Raw genomic sequence first — 25,010 nt, forward strand, 5'->3', positions numbered from 1 at the left:
TGATATAACACACTCATTTGCAGTTGTGCAGGCCAGCGATAAAAGGGTATTTCATAAATGGTTTGAGATACTGAAATGAGATTTTGTCAAATGGTAGCAAGCAGAGGCAATTTGGCATATTGTTATTACAAAAAACTTCATTACCTTTCTGTTGTATTCCACTAACTACATACTTTTTTTGATGAAACAATGTAACTTTAAAGGCACCTTAGAAGAGTTGATGCTGGTCAGTTCTAATGCCTTCGACGTTTCCCATTTCTGGGCGAAGGCAATTTAATTCAATGTCTGGTAGTCTATACTTAGTGTATTTATGAATGTTCATTTGTGTACAATTACTTCTAACTGTATGCCAACTGTAATGCTTTGAACATAGCTCACTTTTGGGCAAAAGCAAGTTAATTATAGATTTCTTTGTCCTTTTTCACATTTACATGTTAATGTCCATTGTCTACTTACATGTTTCATAACTGTTGATTTCTGTTAATTTCCTTGTAATTGATGCCTTTGATACGAATAAAAAAAACTGTAAAGTCTACCAATAGCTGTTTAAATGAGAATTGCTGTGGGGTTTGGATCAGCATAAGTGAAGACATTACACATTTATTTTTGTACTTTGGATGTGCTGTTTCATAAGCTATTGACCTTACTTTTCATCAGTCCCTCACTTAATAAACCACGGTTTCAGAATTCTCTTGTGCCCGTGTCTGCACAATACATTAGTGAGGTGACATTGTGTAAACACTGTTGGTAAAAGAAGCAAATTTTAACATGACAAGGGAAATGCAGGTTTCACTCAAAATTCACCAAACATGATGCTTCTCTTAAAGTTACAAATGGTTAAAAAGCAGCCAAAAATAAATCTTCGTTTTTCTTGCATTTTCAATGGAATTTTATTTCGATACTAATCAAAGCAGAGGAGACAGGCAGATCTTTTTGTGAATGGTCACCATGCAAGTGTGGGCATGGAGGGGGTCCACTTAATGTTTACAAAAAATGTGACCATAAAATTCAGTTCAGAATGGCATTTCCCCTCCAGCACACTACATTTCTCTTACAGCACCTGCCACTCTACCTTGTATCACAGCACATAACAACTCAGGCCACTTCAAAGAACACACTAGGAATGACTTATTTGCTGTTATGGCCTATATCGACATCCACGACGAAGGTGCACCTAAAATATCAACAATATGGCACTTCAAGGAGGATATAATAATTCCAATCCCAAAGAAAGAAAGTGTTGACAGATGTGAAAACTACCAAACTATCAGTTTAATAAGTCACAGCTGCAAAATTCTAACGCAAATTCTTTACAGACGAATGGAAAAACTGGTAGAAGCAGACCTCGGGGAAGATCAGTTTGGGTTCCGTAGAAATGTTGGAACGTGTGAGGCAATACTGACCCTACGACTTATCTTAGAAGATAGATTAAGGAGAGGCAAACCTACGTTTCTAGCATTTGTAGCCATAGAGAAAGCTTGTGACAATGTTGACTGGAATACTCGCTCACAAATTCTGAAGGTGGCAGGTGTAAAATATAGGGAGCGAAAGGCTATTTACATTTTGTACAGAAACCAGATGGCAGTTATAAGAGTCAAGGGGCACAAAAGGGAAGCAGTGGTTGGGAAGGGAGTGAGACAGGGTTGTAGCCTCTCCCCGATGCTATTCAATCTGTATATTGAGCAAGCAGTAAAGGAAACAAAAGAAAAATTCGGAAAAGGAATTAAAATCCATGGAGAAGAAATAAAAACTTTGAGGTTCGCCGATGACATTGTAATTCTGTCAGAGGCAGCAAAAGTCCTGGAAGAGCAGTTGAACGGAATGAACAGTGTCTTGAAAGAACGATATAAGATGAAAGTTAACAAAAGCAAAACGAGGGTAATGGAATGCAGTGGAATTAAATCAGATTATGCTGAGGGAATTAGATTAGGAAATTGAGAGACTTAAAGTAGTAAATGAGTTTTGCTATTTGGGAAGCAAAATAAGTGATGATGATCTAAGTAGAGAGGATATAAAAGGTAGACTGGCAATGGCAAGGTAAGGATTTCTGCAGAAGAGAAATTTGTTAACATCAAGTATAGATGTAAGTGTCAGGAAGTCGTTTCTGAAAGTATTTGTATGGAATGTAGCCATGTATGGAAGTGAAACAAGGATGATAAGTAGTTTAGACAAGAAGAGAATAGAAGCTTTCGAAATGTGGTGCTACAGAAGAATGCTGAAGATTAAATGGGTAAATCACGCAAGTAATGAGAAAGTACTGAATAGGATTTGGGAGAAGAGGAGTTTGTGGCACAACACAACTAGAAGAAGGGATCGGTTGGTAGGACTCGTTCTGAGGCATCAAGGGATCACCAATTTAGTACTGGAGGGCAGTGTGGAGGGTAAAAATCGTAGAGGGAGACCAAGAGATGAATACACTAAGCAGATTCAGAACAATGAAGGGTGCAGTATGTACTGGGAGATGAAGAAGCTTGCACAGGATAGAGTAGCATGGAGAGCTGCATCAAACCAGTCTCTGGACTGAAGACCACAATAACAATATTGCACAATGACATTGTGAAATATATTGATGATAGGCTCCAGACAGTGAATCGATATTGTGTCAAGTCCCGGGTGTGCAAACATGGCAGATATGGATGCCAGATGCTATTTGGCTCTCAGTCTGGCTTCGCATTCTCGTACAGAAAAGAGAAAGTGTAGATGAATATAGGAATGGTATACGAAGAGAGGAAGACTGACACACAAAAATTTACTAAGTGAGCTAAGGAAAAGTGATCCAAATGATTATCGAAAATTTCTGAGGATGGACGGTCACTTATTTGACATACTTTTGCAAATAGTTACTGATTTATTTAAGAAAAAGAACTCTTCCTTGTAGATGCTATTCCTGCAACTCAGTGCCTGTCAATTGCATTACATTATTTGGCAAACAGGAAATTCATTTGAAGGGCAGAAATTCATTAGTGCAATACCACCACAGCCTGATCGTTATGGAAACATGCACATGCACCTTTATTTACATATACATTACAAGGGGGACTGTGGCTGCTCTCCTGTCAATGATACACTTTGGCTGGAGAGAGAGAGAGAGAGAGAGAGAGAGAGAGAGAGAGAGAGAGAGAGAGTGTACAAATGACTAAAATAGGGAAGCATTCAGATCGGGTCATGTGACATCCCTCAATTCCCACTTTGGAGAAACCATATTAGATTGCATAGTACATAGTACTTTGTTGTTACTATATCATAACTTGCATGTTACGACAGTATGCCATTTCAAGGAAAATGCACATTGAAGATTTATCGCAAACATCCCTCTTGGTACGATTTGTTACAATTAAATATCAGTTAACATATTGGTGGTGACAGGTCTTTGGGAGATCCTACATAAACTATACTAATGCTCAGAGTTGCACGCAGTTGCGTTGTTGTTACAGACATCTGGTTATGGAGTCTAAGTAAGTAAATTTGTGTCCTGCTACATGCTAGTATTTTTTTTTCTCTTCATCTTTCCTTTTGTAACAGATTCTTATTCTTTCTTATCCATGTAATAGAGTATGTTCTACAATATTCACTGTTATTCACTCTCAGGAACAAATTTCTTTGATTTTGTGTCTTTGATTTTCAGTCTGATTAAAATAATGAACGGATGAAATTCCTGCAAGTGATACGACCGGCGACGATATTTGTATTCTTGAGCATCACAAATATTTGTCTGTTTTTGCCTATTATGTGGTTTCTGTTGGTTATCCTGCACACGTCCCATGGGAAGTCAATTTCTTCCCCAATTCGCTGTAGCGTTGCAGGTGTAACTTGTTCAGTGGTGCCATAAATTCAGGTAAGCTCAGGTAGAGAAGCTGACGCAGGAGGTACCAACATAATATCCTTGATGAATCCCCATTAAAAAAAAAAAAAGATCTGGTGTCACATCTGGGGACCATGCAACTGGTGCATCACAGCAAATCCACTGACCTGGAAGCAGTAACTGAGAAAATCCCGGATGTCAGCCAGTTAGTGATGTGGTGCACCATTTTGCATGAAGAAAATGTTTTGTTCTTGATCATTCTCATCGATCTGTGGTACCAAAAATTGTTGCAACTTATCCAGGTACACTATCCCGTTGATGGTTCTCTCACAGAAAAAAAAAAGGAGCCGTATGCTTTATTCTTGCTTAATGCACAAAAATCGTTCAGTTTAGGGCTATCATGAACAGTTGCAATGCTTGATGTGGATTTTCACTGCTCCATATTCAACAGTTGTGTGTGTTAACCTAGCCAGTTAAGTGGAAAGGTGAATCATCAGAAAAGATGATTTTGTCCAAGTAATGTTCATTTTCAAGTAATTGATTCAACATATCTGCACAGATGTTCTTCTGAGTAATTTTATCAGTATCTTTTATTGCTTGTACGATCATCAATCTGTATGGTTTCTCAACACATGCTAAACAGCCGTATGTGGAATTTGCAGTTTGCAAGATACATGCTGGATTGATTTTGTAGGGCTGTTGAAAAAACATTGTCTCACTTGCTCAAACGACGTCATCAGATGTGCTTGGGACAACCTGATGATTTCCCGTGTCTTACCGAGCACCCTGTTTCTACAAACATTTCAGCCAATCACAAGTTATAGGCCTACTAGGAGGATCTTTAGCATACTTGGCATAGAATTATGTTGAACTGTTGTCACCGACTTTGATTCTTCAAAACACACAGCTAGCACACTTGGGTCCAAGAAAGGCAGCCATTGTTAAGGCAACTGCCGCTAGCCCTCCTTACGGTACCATTTGGTACTAGCAAACTACGCGAGACAAAACTTGATGTATTTCCCTACAAATTGACACTACAATCACCTCTGTAGGTACTATGAATTACTTTATATGAATTTTCAGAGTTGGAAAGTCCTTTTTGAAACACCCTGTATGTCAAAAGATATCAGAATGGTATGAAGCAGGAATTTTAGAAATGTTCTCAATTTTAGAAATGTTATCAATTTTGTTAATGACAGATCTGGGCTATATGACCAGACGCTTTCACGGCAAGAATTTATATTTCATACCAGTTTGATGACATACAAATATGTTTTTGTACTTAAAAATGGCATAAGGCCGAAATCTGGATTGTATAATAACTACACTGAAGTGCGAAAGAAACTGGTATAGGCATGTGTATTCAAATACAAAGATATGTAAACAGGCAGGATATGGCATTGCGGTCAGCAACTCCTATATAAGACAGGTGTCTGGTGCAGTTGTTGGATCGGTTACTGCTGCTACAATAGCAGGTTATTAAGATTTAAGTGAGTTTGAATGTGGTGTTGTAGTTGGCACACAGGCAATGGGACACAGCATCTCTGAAGTAGCAATGAAGTGGAGATTTTCCCGTACGACCATTTCACGAGTGTACTGTGATATCAGGAATCCAGTAAAACATCAAAACTCTGACATCGATGCAGCCATAAAAAGGTCCTGCAAATACAGGACCAACAATGACTGAAGAGAATTGTTCAATGTGACAGAAGTGCAACCCTTCTGCAAATTTCAATGCTTGGCCATCAACTGGTATCAGCTTGCGAACCATTCAACGAAACATCATTGATACGGGCTTTCAGAGCCAAAGGCTCACTTGTGTACCCTTGATGACTGCACGACATAAGGCTTTACACCTCACCTGGGCCCATTAACACAGACATTGAACTTTTGATGACTGGAAACATGTTGCCTGGTCAGACAAGTCTCGTTTCAAATTGTATCAAGCGAATGGACATGTACAGGGATGGAGTCAACCTCACGAATCTGTGGACCCTGCATGTCAGCAGGGGACTGTTCAAGCTGGTATAAGCTCTGTAATGGTGTGGCATGGTGCTGTTGGAGTGATATGGGACTCCTGATATGTCTAGATACGACTGACAGGTGACATGTACATAAGCATCCTGTTTGATCACCTGAATCCATTCATGTCCACTGTGCATTCCAATGGACTTGGGCAATTCCAGCAGGACAAAGCGACACCCCACATGTCCAGAATTGCTGCAGAGTGGCTCCAGGAACACTATTCCGAGTTTAAACACTTTCTTTGGCCATCAAACTCCCCAGATGTGAACATTATTGAGCATATCTGGAATGCCTTGCAACGTGCTCTTGGGAAGAGATCTCCATCCCTTTGTACTCTTATCGATTAATGGACAGGCCTGCAGGATTAATGGTGTCAGTTCCCTCCAGCACTACTTCAGACATTAGTCGAGTCCATGCCACATTGTGTTAGGGCACTTCTACATGCTTACGGGGGCCCTACACTATTTTTGCCATATCCTGTTTACTGGTTAAATTTGTGATTTTTATATTTGATTTCTTTTTCCATCTGACTGGTGCTACATTACTAATAGTTATGCTGGGTCCCGTTTCATGATTACAGACAAATGTTTTAGAAAGTGAATTTTCATATGAGGTGTGCTATTTTCAGTTGTCTATAGGGATATTTTATAACTTTGGAGTTTCCTCCGGGAAGTCATTTTCCTGTGTAGTATGTTGCTTATTTTGAAAATAATCATTGTATTTAACATTTAACTAATTTAACACCTTTGGGCACTATAAAGCTACTATCTAAATGTGAAGTCCATATGTAAACTGGAAAAGTACAACCCATATCAGAGTTTTATCACTGTGCCAACAAACATGTTAAAATAGAAGACTGTACTATTAAAGTGGAGAGACATGTCCAGCGGTCAGCATCTTCAAATGAAATGGGATGCATGTCAACTTATCAATGTGTTATGTATGCTAGTGCAGTGCTTTTTTTTTTTTTTTTTTTTTTTTTTAATACTTATTGAATTCATCACATGTTGCATCCCCAGCACTGGTGTGTGGAATGCAGCAGACTATACAGATAATTTCTACTGTGATGTAGTTTGATAATGCACAAGCAGGCAATATTAGCTAATTGCTATATTATGAAATAAAACTTTAATTTTCAAAATAAATCAATAGCCTACACAGGAAAATTTGTTTCCTCACAGAATTTGCAGCAGCTATGAACCCATGCGTACACTAACTCTGGCATGGAGAAAGTTGGTTTTCATGTTGATTATTGTGCAAGTCTACTGAATTCCATCATGGGGACCAACTGGCCGCCAAGCATTCCACAGCAACATGCACAGTGGCCGTAACCTTGTCAAAGTGCTCACTTGATGCGAAGCTGTCATAAGATGCGCAGCAGGTTTACAGGTTCTGTCCCAAAAGGTTCGAGAATAATGTTTTTAAAGAAGTTTATTGCTTTTTAATGTAAAAAATCTTATCTATGCATCACTGTAACAGTTTCATCCAGTCCATACAGGCCCCCTGGACAGTATCACTGGGCACTTCCTTAAGACAGGGCATCGAAGCCTCTTTTTACCCTTCTGATATCTCGTGAGGGTACCCGTTCAAACTTGTCTTGCATCCTCTGAAACAAAAAGAAGTCCGGGTGGTACAGTGCCTGAGGCAGTCTGTTCCTGATGAGAAACTCTTCCACAAGAAGGGCAGTGTTGCTCGGTGCATTGCCGCGATGCTAAATCCTGTTTGTGATGTCTCTTACCTGAGCGTTTTACCCTACCCCACACCTGGGTGAAACCTGAGTATGAAACTGGCCATTAACTTTTGTCCTTGAGGCAGAAATTCCCTGTGAATCATACCTTTGGTGTCAAAAACGACAATGAGCATTAGCTTCGTACCAGATTTGCTCGTGTGTGCCTTCTTTGGGTGAGGTGATATATCGAGCACCACTCACTGCTTCGTCATTCAAAAACCCTATCCTGTCACCTGTCCCAACTCTTCCCCAAAAATTATGGTTACTTCCACAGAATTCCAATGATTCTCAGCACTTACGCACATGGACTTCCTTCTGTTCATCGGTCAGTTATTTGAGACCCTCTATCTGCACACCTTTCACATCCCTATTTCATCTCCCAAAATGTGATAAACATTTTATTTCAGCTTGCTACAATTCTCTGCTACCATTCTTACACTCAGGCATTGATCTCTGTTTAAAACTTTCTGCAGTTCCTCCGAATTTTTGTGAATTTCTGATGTTGATAGATATCCTATGGGCTCATTGCCATTGACATTTCCTTGGTCCTCCTGTATCATCTTGTGTCAGTCAAACTCTCAGCAGAATAGCACAGCTTCATCCCACAAGGTTTCCCAAATTGTGAATGCTACCTCAGTTTTTTTAAAATGCAAAAGTAGAATGTGTATCACTCCCCAGTTAAGTGCTGCATCTCAAATCTTGGCATGTCACTGAGGAATACTATATGTGAAACGTAGTCCTCACTTTGTCTCTGTAAGGAGGCAACTGAGCCGAGTCGCATTTGGTAGCCATGATCCCTCACCACAGTTTCCACAGATAACTACATCACTCTACCCACTTTGATTCACTGGAGTGTTTTATTTTGAAAATTTTTGGGTTAGACCTACGAGAGTCCATCGAACCACGTTAGCAGAACCAACCAATCAATGTGCACAATGACCAGTGCCCTGCCCAGGGGCTCACAGTGTTGTAATGTAACAGACTGTGATGGAGGTACTGTTGTACACAATACACTGGTTTTGTATATCACCCAACCCTGATCAGTTCCAATATGTAAACAAATGCAAATATCGAAATTACTTTAATGCAATCTATTACCAAATTTAGCAAAATTGTATGTATAACTGTTTGTAATGTAGACAGATGCCATATTTATCATTTTCAGTAAATACAAACTTGATATAAAATAATATGAATTGTAATAAGAAACCATAACAACTGTTGGGAAGAAAAATTATAATTTAACTATGTTTAAAATGAACATTTTGTAAAATTAATTGTTAAGAACACTTACGATGTAAATTTTTATTTAAAAGAAGGAACATGTATTAAATTTAAGTACAGAAGTTGAATTTATATTTTGTCATGGGCACCACAATGATTTAATTGTAAATCAATAAAAATTTTACAGTCTATAATGAATGCACTGGTTTATATCGTTCAAACTATATTTACACTTAGGTGGTTGCCTCTGCCAAACGAGTAAACTGTACGTACCTGCCATCAGTGTACACTGTACACTGGCAGTTCAGTTCAGGTAGTTACAACAGAACACTAATGTGAATAAGGTTTTGTGGAAGTTTAATGAAATAAATGTGGAAATAAATTTTAAAGTGCTATTTGATTTTTATTTAACAATTATCCAGTCATACAAAACAAAATTAGATGCTGTAATATTCAAAATAAAAAGTACTCTTTACTTTTGTTTTCTGTAGTAAGCAGATCAGACCACTAATATTATAAGAGGACTGAACATACGAAATTAAACACAATGTGTCACATTATGTTCTAAAAAAATTTAAACCTGCAAATAAGCTTCACATTCTTCCTGAAGCACTTGCAAATAATTAATGTGGTGTGATTTGAATTTATTATGGGACTCCTCTTACAACAGCAATAATTAGAATGGGGGTGTTTCAGTGTGAAATTGTAAGGTGCACAGCAAGTTTACAAAAACTCATTTTCACTCTGTCGGCACGACATCTTCGGTGGTATTTCTGATAGTACGGAGGCACAAATGCCAGTTCAGACTGGTCCTCCGTGCAAAGCGCTCCTCAAAGGCGGTGCAGTCTCAGGACTCCTGTCGCATTTGGACCTGCCCAGGTTTTTGCGAGGTGTCGCCACTGACGAACGCCTTGCCACACGCGTTGCAGGCGGACAGCCACTCACCCGTGTGCGGGCGGTGGTGTACTTTCACACTTCTACTTCGCGTAAATGACTTTCCGCAGGTGTCGCAGCGGTACGGCCGCTCACCCGTGTGCATACGGAGGTGTACCTTGAAGTTCCTGTTTTGTCTGAACGACTTGCCACAGTAGTCGCAGTGGTAGGGCCGCTCACCCGTGTGGATGCGCAAGTGCTGCGCCAGGTTGCTGCTGTTGGTGAACCGCTTGTGGCAGACGCCGCACTCGTGAGGCCGCTCACCCGTGTGCTGCAGCAAGTGCTGCCTCAGATTATTGCTGCGCGAGAACGCCTTGCCGCACGTATCGCAGCGGAAGGGACGCTCGTCCGTGTGCTGCAGCGAGTGCAGCCTCAGCTGACCACTGTGCGAGAATGTCTGGCCGCAAGTGTCACAACTGTAGGGCCGCTTTCCAGTGTGGACGCGCATGTGCTGTGCCAGGTTGCTGCTGTAGGTGAACCGCTTGTGGCAGACACTGCACTCGTGAGGCCGTTCACCCGTGTGCTGCAGCGAATGCTGCCTCAGACCGTTGCTGCGCAAGAATGCCTTGCCGCAGGTATCGCAGCGGTAGGGACGCACACCAGTGTGCTGCAGCCTGTGCAGCCTCAGATGATCTCTGCGCGAGAACTTCTGGCCGCAAGTGTCACAGCAGTAGGGCCGCTCGCCCGTGTGTGTCCGGTAGTGCAACTCGAGGCCGTTGGCATCGTTCCAGGTCTTGTGGCAGATGTCGCATTTCAGCAGGTGCTGCTGTACGTGGGTCCTCAAGACCCTCTTGTCGACAAACACTTCCCGGCAGACGTCACACGTGTAGGTGTCACCTCCGTCAGGCAAAAGTGACGGCTGCTCGACGACACTGCCGTTCGTCGACGGGGAGAGCCTCCCGCAACTGTCATTTACCTGGTAGCAGTTCGAATTTGCGTCCAAGGAATCCTTGCAGAATCCGTCGCTCAACACAGTACTTGTAGCAGAATAGCTGTCTCTATGGGTACCAAGCTTCCTCTGCCTCTCAGAGCCCACCACCTGGCCTGAGAGTAGGTGCGTATTGCTTTCATTACTGTCACTACACAGTATCTCGTCTGTTCTGGTGCTTATGGTGGCACATTTGTCAATAGTACAACCATCCTGGCCTTGTGGGATAAACCTGAAAAATTGCAGAGCTGGCATTAAGTCATTTGGTAATGATAAGACATTTTATACTTGTATTAATGTAACTGCCAATGTTCAGCAGTATTGAATAATGTAATACAAAGCACTAATATAAAACCTGATCTATATTTCATCTATGTAATTTATTTCCTCAGCCTCTGCATTGCCATTTGATTTTACATAGATATTTTTTAACTTCGATTATTCTTCACAAAATTTTATCCTCACTGCAGTCTTACATGTAGCAATGGCGAAAATAAAATATGGATATGTGGGGCAATCCGTTGTTTACCTAAGTTAAATTTTTAATAAACTCTAGAAGTAATATGAAAGGCAAAATTCACTTCATAACCCGATCAATGCTAAATAACCTGATGTTGTCAACTATTAAAATCTGATAATGAAATAAATTTTAATATTTGAGAAAATGAAATCTAATAACAAATATAAAACTGAGAAACAGCAATACTATTATGCCGCAAAAAAACCTGATTGTTAAAAAAATTGAGTAATTTATGATCTAGCAAATTGGTTTAGAATAACAAAAGCAATTCTACAATGTTAATGGATAGATAAAAGGAAGTCTACTCAACCACACAAAAGGATTTAACTTCTACACGCTTTCAGAGCCAGAGGCTCCTCCTCCTGGAAGGAGAGTTGTAGGAGAAGGAAGAGGGGCCAAGGAAAAGGTTTAGGGAAAGGAGTACATTTCATTTCACAAAAGTCACCCAGAACCCAGGGTCAGAGGAGACTTAACTGGACAGGGCACGCATCCTGCCCGGTAACTCTCTCTCTCTCTCTCTCTCTCTCTCTCTCTCTCACTCTCTCTCACTCTCTCTCTCTCTCTCTCTCTCTCTCTCTCTCTCTAATCCTTTTCCTTCAACCGCCTTCTTCCCCTTCAACTCTTCTGCCAGGAAAAGGAGCCACTGGCTTCAAAAGCTTGTAAAAGTTAAATCCTTTTGTTTATGTTTTCCCCTACCATGGCTTGGAGAGTAGATTTTGTATCTATCCATTTACATTAAATTAACAACAATTGATTATTTTCATTGTTATAAAAGCAATTCTATGTAATCCAAATGGTAATATGCAACAGTAAGCTAATTGTTAATTTTTTTAAAAATAGGTATGTGGTGGAGGCAACTGGGCAGCGCTGTTTCAGTTGATGTACAAGTTGTGGCCTCTGTGTTGGTGGGCACTCCACTTACAGCTATGACATATGTACGAGGGCTATCCACAAAGTACATTACGTTTTGGAATTCAAAATAAATAAAGTATTGGAAATTTTTTTTATTATATACAGATGAAAGCCACATTTAAATACTACTTTTCTACATAGTTGCCATTTAAATTAAGGCACTTATCGTAGCGATGGACGAGCCTGGAAATTCCTTCGTCTTAAAATTCAGCCGCCTGCGCCTTCAACCACGTGGTTACACCTCTTCTTGAAGCTGTGCGTTGTCATCAAAACGCTGCATAGCCAACCACTTCTTCATTGCTGGGAATAAGTGGAAGTCGCTCGGTGCCAGGTCGGGACTGTACGGCGGATGAGGAAACAACTCCCACTTAAAAGATTCGAGAACTTCACGAATGGCATTTGCCGTGTGGGCCCGGGCGTTGTTGTGAATCGGCAAGATCTTTGAGCCCAACTTTCCCCTGCGCTTGTTTTGTATTGCTCTTCTGAGTTTGTGCAGAGTTTGGCAATACCTCTGAGAGTTTATTATAGTGCCTCTTTCCAGGAAATCCACAAAAATCTTATTTCTACCGGGTTACTGATTAACCACGTGGTTGAAGGCGCAGGCGGCCGAATTTTACGGCGAAGGAATTTCCAAGCTCGTCCATCGCTACTATAAGTGCCTTAATTTAAATGGCAACTACGTAGAAAAGTAGTATTGAAATGTGGCTTTCATCTGTATATAATAAAAAAAATTTCCAATACTTTATTTATTTTTAATTCCAAAACGTAATGTACTTTGTGGATAGCCCTCGTATAACTGACGCTCCAAAAATTAAAATAAAAATTACAAGAAAAATGTGTCAGCATATCGCAGAACAAGATCTACATATAAACTATGATCACAAGAAGACTTTCATTATTAATCAAACAATGTCTGCTTTGTTGCCGGCATGGTGCAAAGTGTTCTGGGGATCGTTTGGTCAAGTAAATCACACACACACAATTAATTTTTCATGCAGGTTTCCAACTTTTGTAATGTTTTAATGAAGTAGGATACATTAGAAGCTGTCGCCTGCAAAAGGTTTGGCGAGTTATAGATAGTCGTATCGGTTGATAGGACTCGTCCTGAGGCATCGAGGAATTATCAATTTGGTAGGCAAAAATTGTCGATTCGGACCTGTCGTAGAACTATGCAACATGTTTCATGCTCACACATATTATGACCTTTGGGGAATGAGAATATCTATACAAATCATTAGCATTTCTACAAACTGAGGTGTTACATAACAACTAGCTCAGTTCAATCACAAGATCCTTAGTGTCGCAGACAACAGTACCCACATTACTGCCGTGTTCCTTGACATCCAGAAATCATTCAGTACAGCTCCTGCAATGTTCTTTGGTGAGCAAAATAGAAGTGTATGAAGTATTGGACCAGATTTGTGACTAGGTTTGAGACTTCATAGCAGATAGAATGCAACACATCTTTCTTAACGGAACAAAATCGACACTTGTAAACGATAATTTCTACAGGGTGTCAAGAGAGTGTCATAGAGCCACTGTTATTTACAATTTATATTAATGATCTGGTGGATAATGCTGGAGACTTAACAAGGCTATCTGCGCAACTGATACTGTTGTCTGTGTAGGAAAGTTGCAAACCAGAAGGCTGCAATGAAATGCGTGAAAGCCTGCCAAGGACGGAAGATTTGTGCAGGGACTAATAGTTAAGGCTGAACCTAAATAAATGAAACTTGTTTTGCACAAAGTGGCACAGAAATCTATTACTGTTTGTTTATACTATTGGAACAAATCACTGGAAACAATGAGTAACATAAAATACGTAGGCGTAAATGATCAGAGTGACCAAAGTGATATGCCCACAACAAAAAAGAGAGGTAGGAACAGAAACTGCCAGGCAGAGATTCACTGCCAGAATCTTTAGGAAATGTAATTCACCCACAAAATAAGTGGCTTACAAGACACTTGTTAAGATCTATTCTTGACTGTTTGATATCAGCATGTGTCCTTTACCAGGCTGGATTAATAAAAGACATCGGGAAGGTTCAACGACGAGTTGTGCATTTCTTCACAGATCGCATAGTTGGCGCGAGAAGGTCATCAAGACGCTCAACAAACCGCAGCGGCTGACGCTACAAGAAGAGGCAGTATCATAACCGACAGGCTGACTATTGAAATGGCAAGAACTTACATTTCAAGAAGAGTCTGTCAACATATTACTTCCTCCTGTAGCCACAATGAGAAAATACAACAAATTAGAGCTCATTCTGAGGTTTATTGACAATCTTTCTTTGCAGGAATGGAACAGTAGCAATAGAAGTACCGTCTACCACACACCATGAGGAAGCTCTCGCAGTGTAACTATATTTGTATATTAGGTTGGTATTCTGGGGATCACACTATGATCTAATGTTTAATTTTGTAGCTAACGTTTTGTCTCTTACTGTGGGTGAGATTGTATGTGCTCGAGGTGGCAAAGATGATCAGTTCTTAACAGCAAACACGCTCGGCTAGCCGAAACTACGAAACTGTTCAACTGTAGCCATGCTACAGCTGTGTCGTGACATCGTCTGACAGCTGTAAAAGTTGACTGGAGAGTTGTTCAACATGCATTACAGAATCTACATGCATTACAGAATCTACATGCATTACAGAATCTACATGCATTACAGAATCTACATGCATTACAGAATCTACATGCATTACAGAATCTACATGCATTACAGAATCTACATGCATTACAGAATCTACATGCATTACAGAATCTGTACGGTGGAAGGGAATTGCTCGCATCATTTAGTATGAAGTCCGAGAACTTATCCAATTTCTGTCCTCCTCCTCTTCTTGGTATGGCTGTTTTTGTATGAACTCTCTTTGAACCCTAGCACAGAAACAATTGCACCTTGATAAAATTTTAGTATTTGAGAACATAATTAGGTGGTTCCCCGGCACAGAAAAATGGTGTACTCAGAACACTGGTTCACTGGGCATTAACTCTGTCAGACCTGGATAATTTGGTGATGGAGATAGAACATCTACAATCCGTGTTCTACAAAAATGGGCACTCTTCTCAGGATCTTCAAAAGGTGCTGCACCCGGTTTCCCTACGAGAGGTTCCGGAGGAGATACAAGAAGAAACGTGAAAGGTTGCACATTCGCCAGATCAGTAGAATTCTCCGCAAACATAACATTAAAAATGTGTTCCATCCACCTGCCAAGATTAAGGCTCTGCTAGAGAGTGTGAAGGATGACCTGTGTCTACAGAAACCGGGCATTTACCATGTACCATGTGAATGTGGTATGGCATACATCGGCCAGACGACCAGGACTGTTGACATCAGGTGCAAAGAGCACCAGAGGCACACAAGACAGACAGTCAACCAAGTCAGTGATTGCCGAACATTGTTTAGAACTCAATCATTCTATGAAGTATAATGATGCCAAGACTTTAACACAAACATTGAGACACTGGGACACCATCATCAAATAATATACTGAGATTAAGGTTGCAGAGAATCTCACTAACTGGGACACCGGTTTCCAGTTGAGCTTGGCTTGGAACCCAACACTATCTTCTGAAGCCACAATGTAGGCAACATCCATACCCCAAGGGACACAAGTATAAGGAGGGAATTACAGATAACAGCCCAGTACATATAACAAAGGACATATGTGAAATGGCACCTCAGGCAACAGACACAGTATCTCTTCCGAGTCTGGAGCGATAGTTTGAACACAAATGGCCTGAAAATAGCACTGCAGCCGCTCCTGGGGGGGCCAGAACTTCGGACGGAAAACCGAACACGACACAGCACAGTAACAGAATGTCCTAATTCACGGAAGGACTCAAATGATGACAATCTGAAGATAAAATGTCTATCACAGCTTGGACGCCATTCACAACTTAATTCAGCTACATTGACAATGGATAATAACCACAGAGTACTTACACAACGTTCGGAAGAGCAGCGGCTATATGAAAATGTTACAGCCATTGCTATGGGTCGGCGCACACCACAGACAGAGCACCAGACGCAGCGTGGACCACAGGGAGAACACCTAGCACAATGTAGGCATAAATACTGGACTCATTCCACACTGGAGTCACTATCAGACAGCACCTGAAGACTGCGAGTCACACAGTTGAAATATCGTGCAGGAGAGATGCAAATAATCGGCAGAAAACCGATTAATCAAGATGACAACTCCTCACCGGGAAAGCTTGAAGAATTATAGCTAAATACTTATATGGTCAACAAATTTTGGGAAACTAGTGCGACAAATAATCCAACATATTCTTCACTTTAGTCAGACGCGACTGAACCTGAGTGTTGATATGTGCAGCACCCTCTGGACCAGAAACACGAAGTTCCAGAAAATTTGCAATTAAAGTCTGAAATGAAGTCAGATGATTGTAAACATTCTCTTGAAGAAAAGTCAAGCAAGTTCTTACACTTTTTTAATGCCATATTCAGGAGCACACCATGGAAGTGTTTCATTTCTTCCTTGGCAATATTTCTCCAGTCCCACCACACAGGATCTTGTGCAAGTGATGTCACTTTACATATTTTGGCCATGGCATACCTATTCGTTTGGTCTTAAATTTCTTGAAATAGGTTGTCTGAAAAAATTAACTGAAAGAAATCAACCGGAAATGACGGAACATTACCAGTTTCCGTGATAAAACAACACTTTGTATAGTCAAAAGGAAAATCTGTAAAGTCAGAGTATTTTTGCTCCACATTTGCCACGAATCTTATGCTGAATCACTATAAAGATGCACATTTTCACAGTTTTCATTGTGATCTTCACTAGAATTGTTTAGAAATGAAACACTCTCATCATCAACATCACATCACATCACAGCCATTGCACGCATGCAAACTTGAGCATAGTACTTCCAACATTCCTTTCAACAACTGCTACAGTTTGACACCAAGTTAACACAGGTTTCCCTAGATGGCAACACAAAGCATCATTAATGCCTACTACTGTCAGAATTGAGAATTGAGCATGTGAGAGCCAAAAAAAAAACCTGTCAAATGAGGTTTGCGGGGAAACAAATTTCACAATGTCGAGCACCACTTGACGTTTGAGTGGAAAGGTTCAATCTCCTGACTGTGGTTTCAATGTTCATAAAAACATTTCTTTCAGAAGGAAACAACTGACATGTTGTGGCAAAGGTACATTAAAACATAGCCAAAAGATGTCAGTAATACATAAAATTTCAGCTTTATAATAAATTAAAACGTGCACAACATGGTGGTTATCGTTTAGTATTACCTCACAAATGTAGAGCTAGTGGGCAAGTGTCACATAAGCAATGCTTGTGCTAAGAAAAGCTTCTTATGAATGAAACTCATCGTGCTAAACTTGCTTAAAACGTTAAAATTAAAATGATGACATTAAAAACCAGCTCATGCTATGTACATATTTAAAAATAATAAAATGTCAACAAACAGAGAGATGGTAGCGGTAGTGGGTGGAAGGAAGACGGTAAAAGTGTATAACTCACATATACATGTCTGAAAAACTGAACATGAAACGTCTTGGAGTATATTTACATCATAACAGAGAAGAAACCGAAGTACTATTAGCATTAACAGGTGAGGAAAATGACATATCCTATAGTCATATGGAAGATCGAGCCTTTTCTTTGTTACGTTAATGAAAGTAGCGGTCTGAAACTATCTAGCTAATTCCTATTTTTGAGTTGCAAAATAGATCCATCTTTGTGGGTAAAATGTTTAAGAATCTATAATTCTTCTACCAAGTCATACCTGTAACCTATACTTACTTTATGCAAAAAGTACCAAGTTTTCTAGTCTCCGCAGTGGGTGTTGAACAAGAAGCACAAGTCCTGTGAAAGTAGAACTGTACACATTTTCCCCAGTTTTACTTACCAGATCCTCTTTATATCTTCCTTTAAATGATATCTGTGTCTGTCCTACATAACAGTTAGGGCAACCATTATATATAACTTTACAAATGCCAGAGTTTGTGAAACAACATTCTTGCATTCTGATAAGAGTAGGTTACTTTTTGTCTCAGGCTATTGTTTACAGAGAAAACAACCTTTCAGCAACATTTCTTACTTAACAGTGGACTTATCCTGGACAATACTTTTCCTAGAAAAGGTATAGTAAGAAACTTGTTACTCACTGTTGTAGGTAATTTGATTTTTTACACCTATTTTAGATGGTAACCTATTATTTGTTGCCATTTTGTTAACTTCAAATATGCACACAACTAATTATGATTGGGTTTTAATGTTATAATTTTAATATTTAAAACGAGTTTAGCAAGACAAAGTTTCATTCATTATAGCGCACCCTCCCGGCACATACTCCTAGTGCCCTGTTAGCCAGGGGCTTTCCTTAGCTCAAGTGGTGCATGTGTGATGCTAGGGCTCTAGCTGTACATTGGTGAGGTAATCCTAAATGACAACCACCATGTTGTGCTTATTTTAATTATTATGGAGGTGAGATTTCATATTTTACTGACACCTTGTCGAGACAGTCACCTCAGTCCACGAGAGCAAGCAAGTCACAGTACATAAAATGCTCCCACGACACTACAGAACCAGCTCTGGCTCGAACTACAGCCCTTCACACATGATGCGAGACAAACACCTCTTCCAACCAACAATGCACTCGACACCTAACCTCATCTGAGAGGAGGGAAAATCGCAACCTGTCGAGTCACAATATGTGCCTCTGGTCAGCTACTGCCTAGTTTGTGTTGTTTGGCCCACTGAAGGCATCCAACTTCATATACTGCTTTGAGCAACGGTCTTTTATGATGTGGCCAACTCCTTATGTTGACTGTGTGATGAAGCAAGCTGTGATAATTTTTACTTCCCCTCTTGTTTTGCGATCTGCCTCCTTACAATTCATTTTTCATTTAATTATAATTAACATAATCTGCATTTTCATAAAAGGTAAAGATTGGGCCTCAGTTTTAGAGAATACAACACCAGAACTAATTTTGTGCCTAGTTTTAGGTATGTAATTGCTTTTATAATTTATTTTGACTATTCCTAATTAGTAACTTTCATTATAGGGTGAAATCAATAATTGTTTCTTAACTTAAATTCTACTGTTGACATATAAACAAATTTAAATTCTGTAATAATTATAAACATTTGGAAGATGAAATTCTAGTATTCTTAAACTACCTAGTTGGCTCTAGTCGAAAACATGTTAGCAAAGCCAGCTCTTAATTAATTCCAAAGTAAGTTCCAGTTTCGTCAAAAGTATTGTTCGCATAGCTACATATGTGAATTTCATCATTTAAACAAATACTTCAGCTTAGTCCTCGTTGTAGGAGAAACTGTTAAAAAGAAGGAAGTTTTCGATGTATTCAGTTAATTTAATTAGTTAAGTTTTAATTGTAATTTGTGTAAATTAAACTTCGAACAATGTGTAGTTTCAGCACGTATTATTGTAATGATATATAAGGGCCAAATGTTTGGTCATGAGACAGTCAGTCCACGGTTAAGTTTCAAACGAGGAACCTGAGTGGGTTAGAACGACAACAATGCATCAACTTAACAGTGAAACAAGTGTTACACCAATAGGCCGTGTGTTAAAGCAAGAACAGTGTCTGTTCGATTTATTTGAAAGACTGAACTGTGTGGTTAGGCTTTTACTGCTCGTAGATGTTCAACAGTAAACTATTGTAGCAGTACGTGGATGTTCGCCTGCAAACTATGAATGACACTTGTTGAAAGTTAAACAATAGTGCACTGGCCATGTAACTGCGTAATACTGGTGGGTTGTGAACAGTGAAAGTAAAAGACTGTGAAACAAGACTGTGCATCTGTTGGCTACATCATTTGCAGTAGACAGTAGTTTTACTTCTACAACCCATTTTTGAGCCAGTACGTTGATTCGAGGAGAACAAGCGAAGAAACAAACGAATCTGAATCGTCACAATTGAGTGCAGTTCTCTTAACAATATTTGTTCAGAAATTGATACAGATAGATGTGCGCTCACTGACAGCAATAATTCCTGTCATGTTTGGAACCGTTTATCACTGACAATCCACGACACTCATCTCTGGTCCCTGTCTGTAGGGTATTTTTGCAACAACCATTCATCCGACAAAAGATCCATACCCAAAGACTGGAAAGTTGCACGGGTCACACCAATATTCAAGAAAGCTAGTAGGAGTAATCCACTAAATTACAGGCCCATATCATTAACGTTGATATGCAGCAGGATTTTAGAACATATATTGTGTTCGAACATTATGAATTATGTCGAAGAAAACGGTCTACCGACATACAGTCAACAACGGTTTAGAAAACACCGTTCCTGTGAAACACAACTAGCTCTTTATTCACATGAAGTGTTGAGAGCTATTGACAAGGGATTTCAGATCGATTCCGTATTTCTGGAAGGCGTTTGACACTGTACCACACAAGCAGCTCAAATGAAATTGCATGCTTATTGAATATTGTCTCAGTTATGTGACTGGATTTGTGATTTCCTGTCAGAGAGGTCACAGTTCGTAGTAATTGACAGAAAGTCATCGAGTAAAACAGAAGTGATTTCTGGCGTTCCCCAAGGTAGTGTCATAGGCCCTTTGCTGTTCCTTATCTATATAAACGATTTGGGAGACAATCTGAGCAGCCGTCTTTGGTTGTTTGCAGATGACACTGTCGTTTATCGACTACAAGTCATCAGAAGATCAAAACAAACCGCAAAACGATTTATAAAACATATCTAATGGTACGAAAAGTGGCAGTTGATCCTAAATAATGAAAAGCGTGAGGTCATCTACACGAGTGCTAAAAGGAACTCAAACTTCAGTTACATGATAAATCAGTCTAATCTAAAAGCCGTAAATTCAACTATATACCTAGGTATTACAATTACAAACAACTTCAATTGGAAGAAACACATAGAAAATGTTGTGGGGAAGGCTAACCAAAGACTGCGTTTTATTGGCAGGACATTTGGAAAATGTAACAGATCTACTAAGGAGACTGCCTACACTACGCTTGTCCGTCCTCTTTTAGAATACTGCTGCGCGGTGTGGGATCCTTACCAAATAGGACTGTCGGAGTACATTGAAAAAGTTCAAAGAAAGGCACCACATTTTGTATTATTGCAAAATATGGGAAAGAGTGTCACAGAAATGATACAGGATTTCGGATGGAAATCATTAAAAAAAGGTGCTTTTTGTTGTGACGGAATCTTCTCACAAAATTCCAATCACCAACTTTCTCTTCCGAATGCGAAAATATTTTGTTGACACCGACCTACATAGGGAGGAACGATCACCATGATAAAATAAGGGAAATCAGAGCTCGTACGGAAAGATATAGGTGTTCATTCTTTCCACGCACTATGCGAGATTGGAATAATAGAGAATTTTGAGGGTGGTTTGATGAACTCTCTGCCAGGCACTTAAATGTGATTTGCAGAGTATCCAAGTAGATGTAAATGTTAGATTGGTTGTCTGGTTCACCATTCCTTGCAGACATGTTGGAGAGCCTGCATCAATACACTGACTCGTACGCAGGACACAGTAATAGATGTCCCTGGTGTAGAATAGGAATTTAAACAGTTGAGAACAATTAAGTCACCAGGTCTGGAGTGGCATTCCAGTTCAGTTTTAAAGAGAGTACTCTGCAGCCCTTGGCCCTTACTTAGTTTGCATTTATCATGAATCTTTGATGCAGTACAAAATCCTGAGCAACTGGAAAAAAGTGCAGGCAGCTCCTGTACATAAGAAGGGTAAAAGAACAGACCTGCAAAATTACAGACCGATATCCTTAATGTCAGTTTGCTGCAGAATTCTTGAACGTGCTCTCAGTCTAAATATAACAAATTTCCTCAATATGAAAGAACTTTCATCCACAAATCAGCACGGTTTTAGAAAGTGTCGCTCGTGTGATATGCAGCTAGCCCTTCTCTCACATGACGACCTGCAAATCGAGGATGAAGGGCAACAGGCACATTCCACATTTCTAGATTCCCAAAATGCATTTGACATTGTGCCACACTGCAGACTGCTAACATAGGACTGAGAATACAGAATAGGTTACCAGATATGGGAGTGGCTCAAGGATTTCTTAAGTAACAGAACTTGCAACAATGTCCTCAATGGTGACTGTTTGTCAGAGACAAGGCTATTGTCAGGAGTGTCCCATGGAAGTGTGATAGAACCACTATTGTTCTCTATATAACCAACTGATTTGGCGGATAGAATGTGTATAATGTCCAGATACAGCATTACTAGTTACCCACTTAACACAATAATGTCATTTAATATCAGGTTGCACCGATATGAAACGGAACGAGCATCTAAGGATTTGTAGTAGGGAAGGTAAATGGTCGACTTCAGTTTATTTCAACACTCTTAGGGAAGTCTGAGTCATCAATAAAGGAGACCACATACAAGCAATGCTCGATTATTTGGGATCTGCGCCTAGTTGACAGCGAGGCAATTGAGGGGCAGACTGCTACATTTGTTAACAGTAGGTTTAAACCACACACAAGCATTACAGAGAGGCTTTAGGGTCTCAAATGGGAATCCCTGGAGGAAAGGTGATGTTCTTTCTGGGAAACACTAGTGAGAAAATTTAGAGAACCGACATTCGAAGCTGACTGCAGAATGATTCTACGGCCACTAATGTACCTTCTGCACAAGGATCACAAAGGTAAGACAAGAGAAATTGGGGCTTGTACAGAGGCATATAGACAGTCTTTGTCTCAGTTTATTTCCAGCTGGAACAAGAAAGAAAATGACTAATAGTGGCACACGGTACCTTCTGCTATGGAACGTATGGTGGGCTGCAGAATATGTACGTAGATACAGATGTAGAACAAATCGAGCAACTTCATTCACGGTGGGGTCACGATCCCACCCAGTGACAGTAGTTCCTCTCTGCCACTGTGTCACGCCTCCACTGTGGCTCATCTTGCTGCCCTGATGCTGTACAATCGACTGGCACAGCTGGAGGGTCAAATGACCATCTAGTATTAATTCTGCACCATCTGATGCACTCCAAAGAGAGCAGTGAGCTATTTTAATGAGGTGAATAATACAGGGCGATTCAAAATAAAGAACAATTTCAATTCTTTATTAAAGACAAGTTACTAAACATAGAAACATATTGTAGAATGAAGGCTTTCATGACCGGGTGACATGGCTGTTGATATAGTTTCCGGGATGTGAGGTCGTGGTTGGACCACGACCTCACATCCCGGAAAGTATATCAACAGCCATAGAAACACATTGTGCACGTCACAGGTTCAAAATTTTGATACACCTGCGCTGTTGTTTGTTTATAGCTGCACGGCAACTACACCACCAGAGAAATCATTTTGTGTGTCAAAATTTACGTGAAGTTCGAGTACAGCGTACATTCTGCCATCGAATTGGCAACAAGCCGCCTGTGCACGAGCAGATTTACGATTGGCATAAAAAAATTCTTGGAAGTTGTTTGCATATGCAAAGAGATGAGCACTGGCTGGCCACACATCTGATGAAAATGTCAAACATATCCGAGAAGAGTTCACAGGGAGCCCTCAGAAGCCCACGAGGTGGGCAGGACAGGAACTTAAATTTTCGTGAACAATGGCGTCCCATGTTCTGAAACTAAGTCTGCATATGAAGGCTTACAAGTTGTAGGTACTGCAGCAATTGTGTCTCGGCGACTGCAACAGGAGGTAAGAATTTTGCATTTCAGTTCTTCAGGATATAGTATAGGACAGTCTTTCCAAACAACTCGTCTGTTTGGACGAATAGACCTTAGGTAAAGTAAACTGCCATAATGTAGGAATCTGGGGGTCACAAAATTCTGGTGCTGTCATTGAGTGTGAAAGAGACTCACAGCAGCTGAATGTGTTTTGTGCTGATTCTGTTCACAAAGTTCATGGACCTCACTTTTTTGCAGGGGATACTGTGACAGGAATGACAGACCTGGAAATGCTGCAAAATTTGTTGTTTCCTCAACTTCACAAAAATTCCAAAAGTTTTATTTTTATGCACAACGATGCACCAGCTAACTTTCTCCTTGAGGTACAGTGCTACCTTATACCAGCGCCCCACAAAAGTAGACTGAAAGAGGTGGACAACAAAATCTCGTTCATAGATTTTGGCCTCCTAGGTCACCAGACCTCAACCTTGTGACCTTTTTCTGTGGGGATACATAAAGGACTGAGTCTTCGTCCTGCTTAGGGCAGCTACTCTTCAAGATTTGAGGAATTGAATTGTTGAAGCTGTCAGTTCAATAAACAGAGAACTGTTGATTTGTGTGCAGGATGAAATGGACTACAGTTTCAATATTTCTCGAGCAACATACACTGCTCGCATTGGGTGTACGGTATAGAGTGTGTGCGAGCACGTAACTTTGAACCTTTCTCTGTTCAGTACCATGTGCGATGTGTTTCTGTCTTTCACAGTTTGTCTGTAATAGACAACTGAAATCTGTTCTTTCTTTTTAAATCAACCTATATTCTGTCCGACAAGGTTATTTTTGTGACAAAAAGGCAACACCGTACAGTGATGAAAAATGTACTTTCTGACCATCTCATGGCTGTGTCGACTGAAAGTTACCTCCTGTGAAGAGGATTTCCGATGTCTTATGAATAGAGTGCATCTTACCTTGCATTGCCCACTGCTGTATCTGCCGATTCAGGTTCCTGTAACAGATTTATTGCAGAATTAGCTAACACTGATCTGCAAAGCAAGCAAATTACATCGACACAGCACTGCACTATCAGAGTACGGTAACCAATTAATAACATTATGATACTCCTACTTGTGGTTATTGCCACTATCTCCAATTCTTTACTTGTACAGAAACAGATCTCTCCCCAAGTTTCTTTGAGAATTGCACCACTCTGCTAAAGGAAACTGATGTCCAGGAATGACATTCAAACCCTGTACATATGGAAAACATCAAAGAAGGACACACTG

General features: G+C 40.1%; 1 protein-coding gene across 2 annotated transcripts in view; it reads right to left on the reverse strand.

The window, feature by feature from the left end:
• Positions 1 to 9,123: 9,123 nt before the first annotated feature.
• LOC126108658 (zinc finger protein 391-like) overlaps positions 9,124 to 25,010 on the reverse strand; it is a 56,573-nt gene continuing 40,686 nt past the window's right edge. The window contains exons 6-7 of one of the 2 annotated variants that reach the window (XM_049913969.1): positions 24,696 to 24,733; positions 9,124 to 10,873 (exon numbers count right to left, since the gene is read on the reverse strand). In XM_049913969.1, the coding sequence (XP_049769926.1) occupies positions 9,628 to 10,873; positions 24,696 to 24,733 (1,284 nt within the window). In that variant the 3' untranslated portion in view covers positions 9,124 to 9,627. The remainder of the gene's footprint in view (positions 10,874 to 24,695; positions 24,734 to 25,010) is intronic. The other variant, XM_049913968.1, reaches the window with a different exon arrangement.

The sequence above is a fragment of the Schistocerca cancellata genome, chromosome 11, assembly GCF_023864275.1.
Source record: "Schistocerca cancellata isolate TAMUIC-IGC-003103 chromosome 11, iqSchCanc2.1, whole genome shotgun sequence".
Taxonomy (NCBI): Eukaryota; Metazoa; Arthropoda; class Insecta; order Orthoptera; family Acrididae; genus Schistocerca; species Schistocerca cancellata.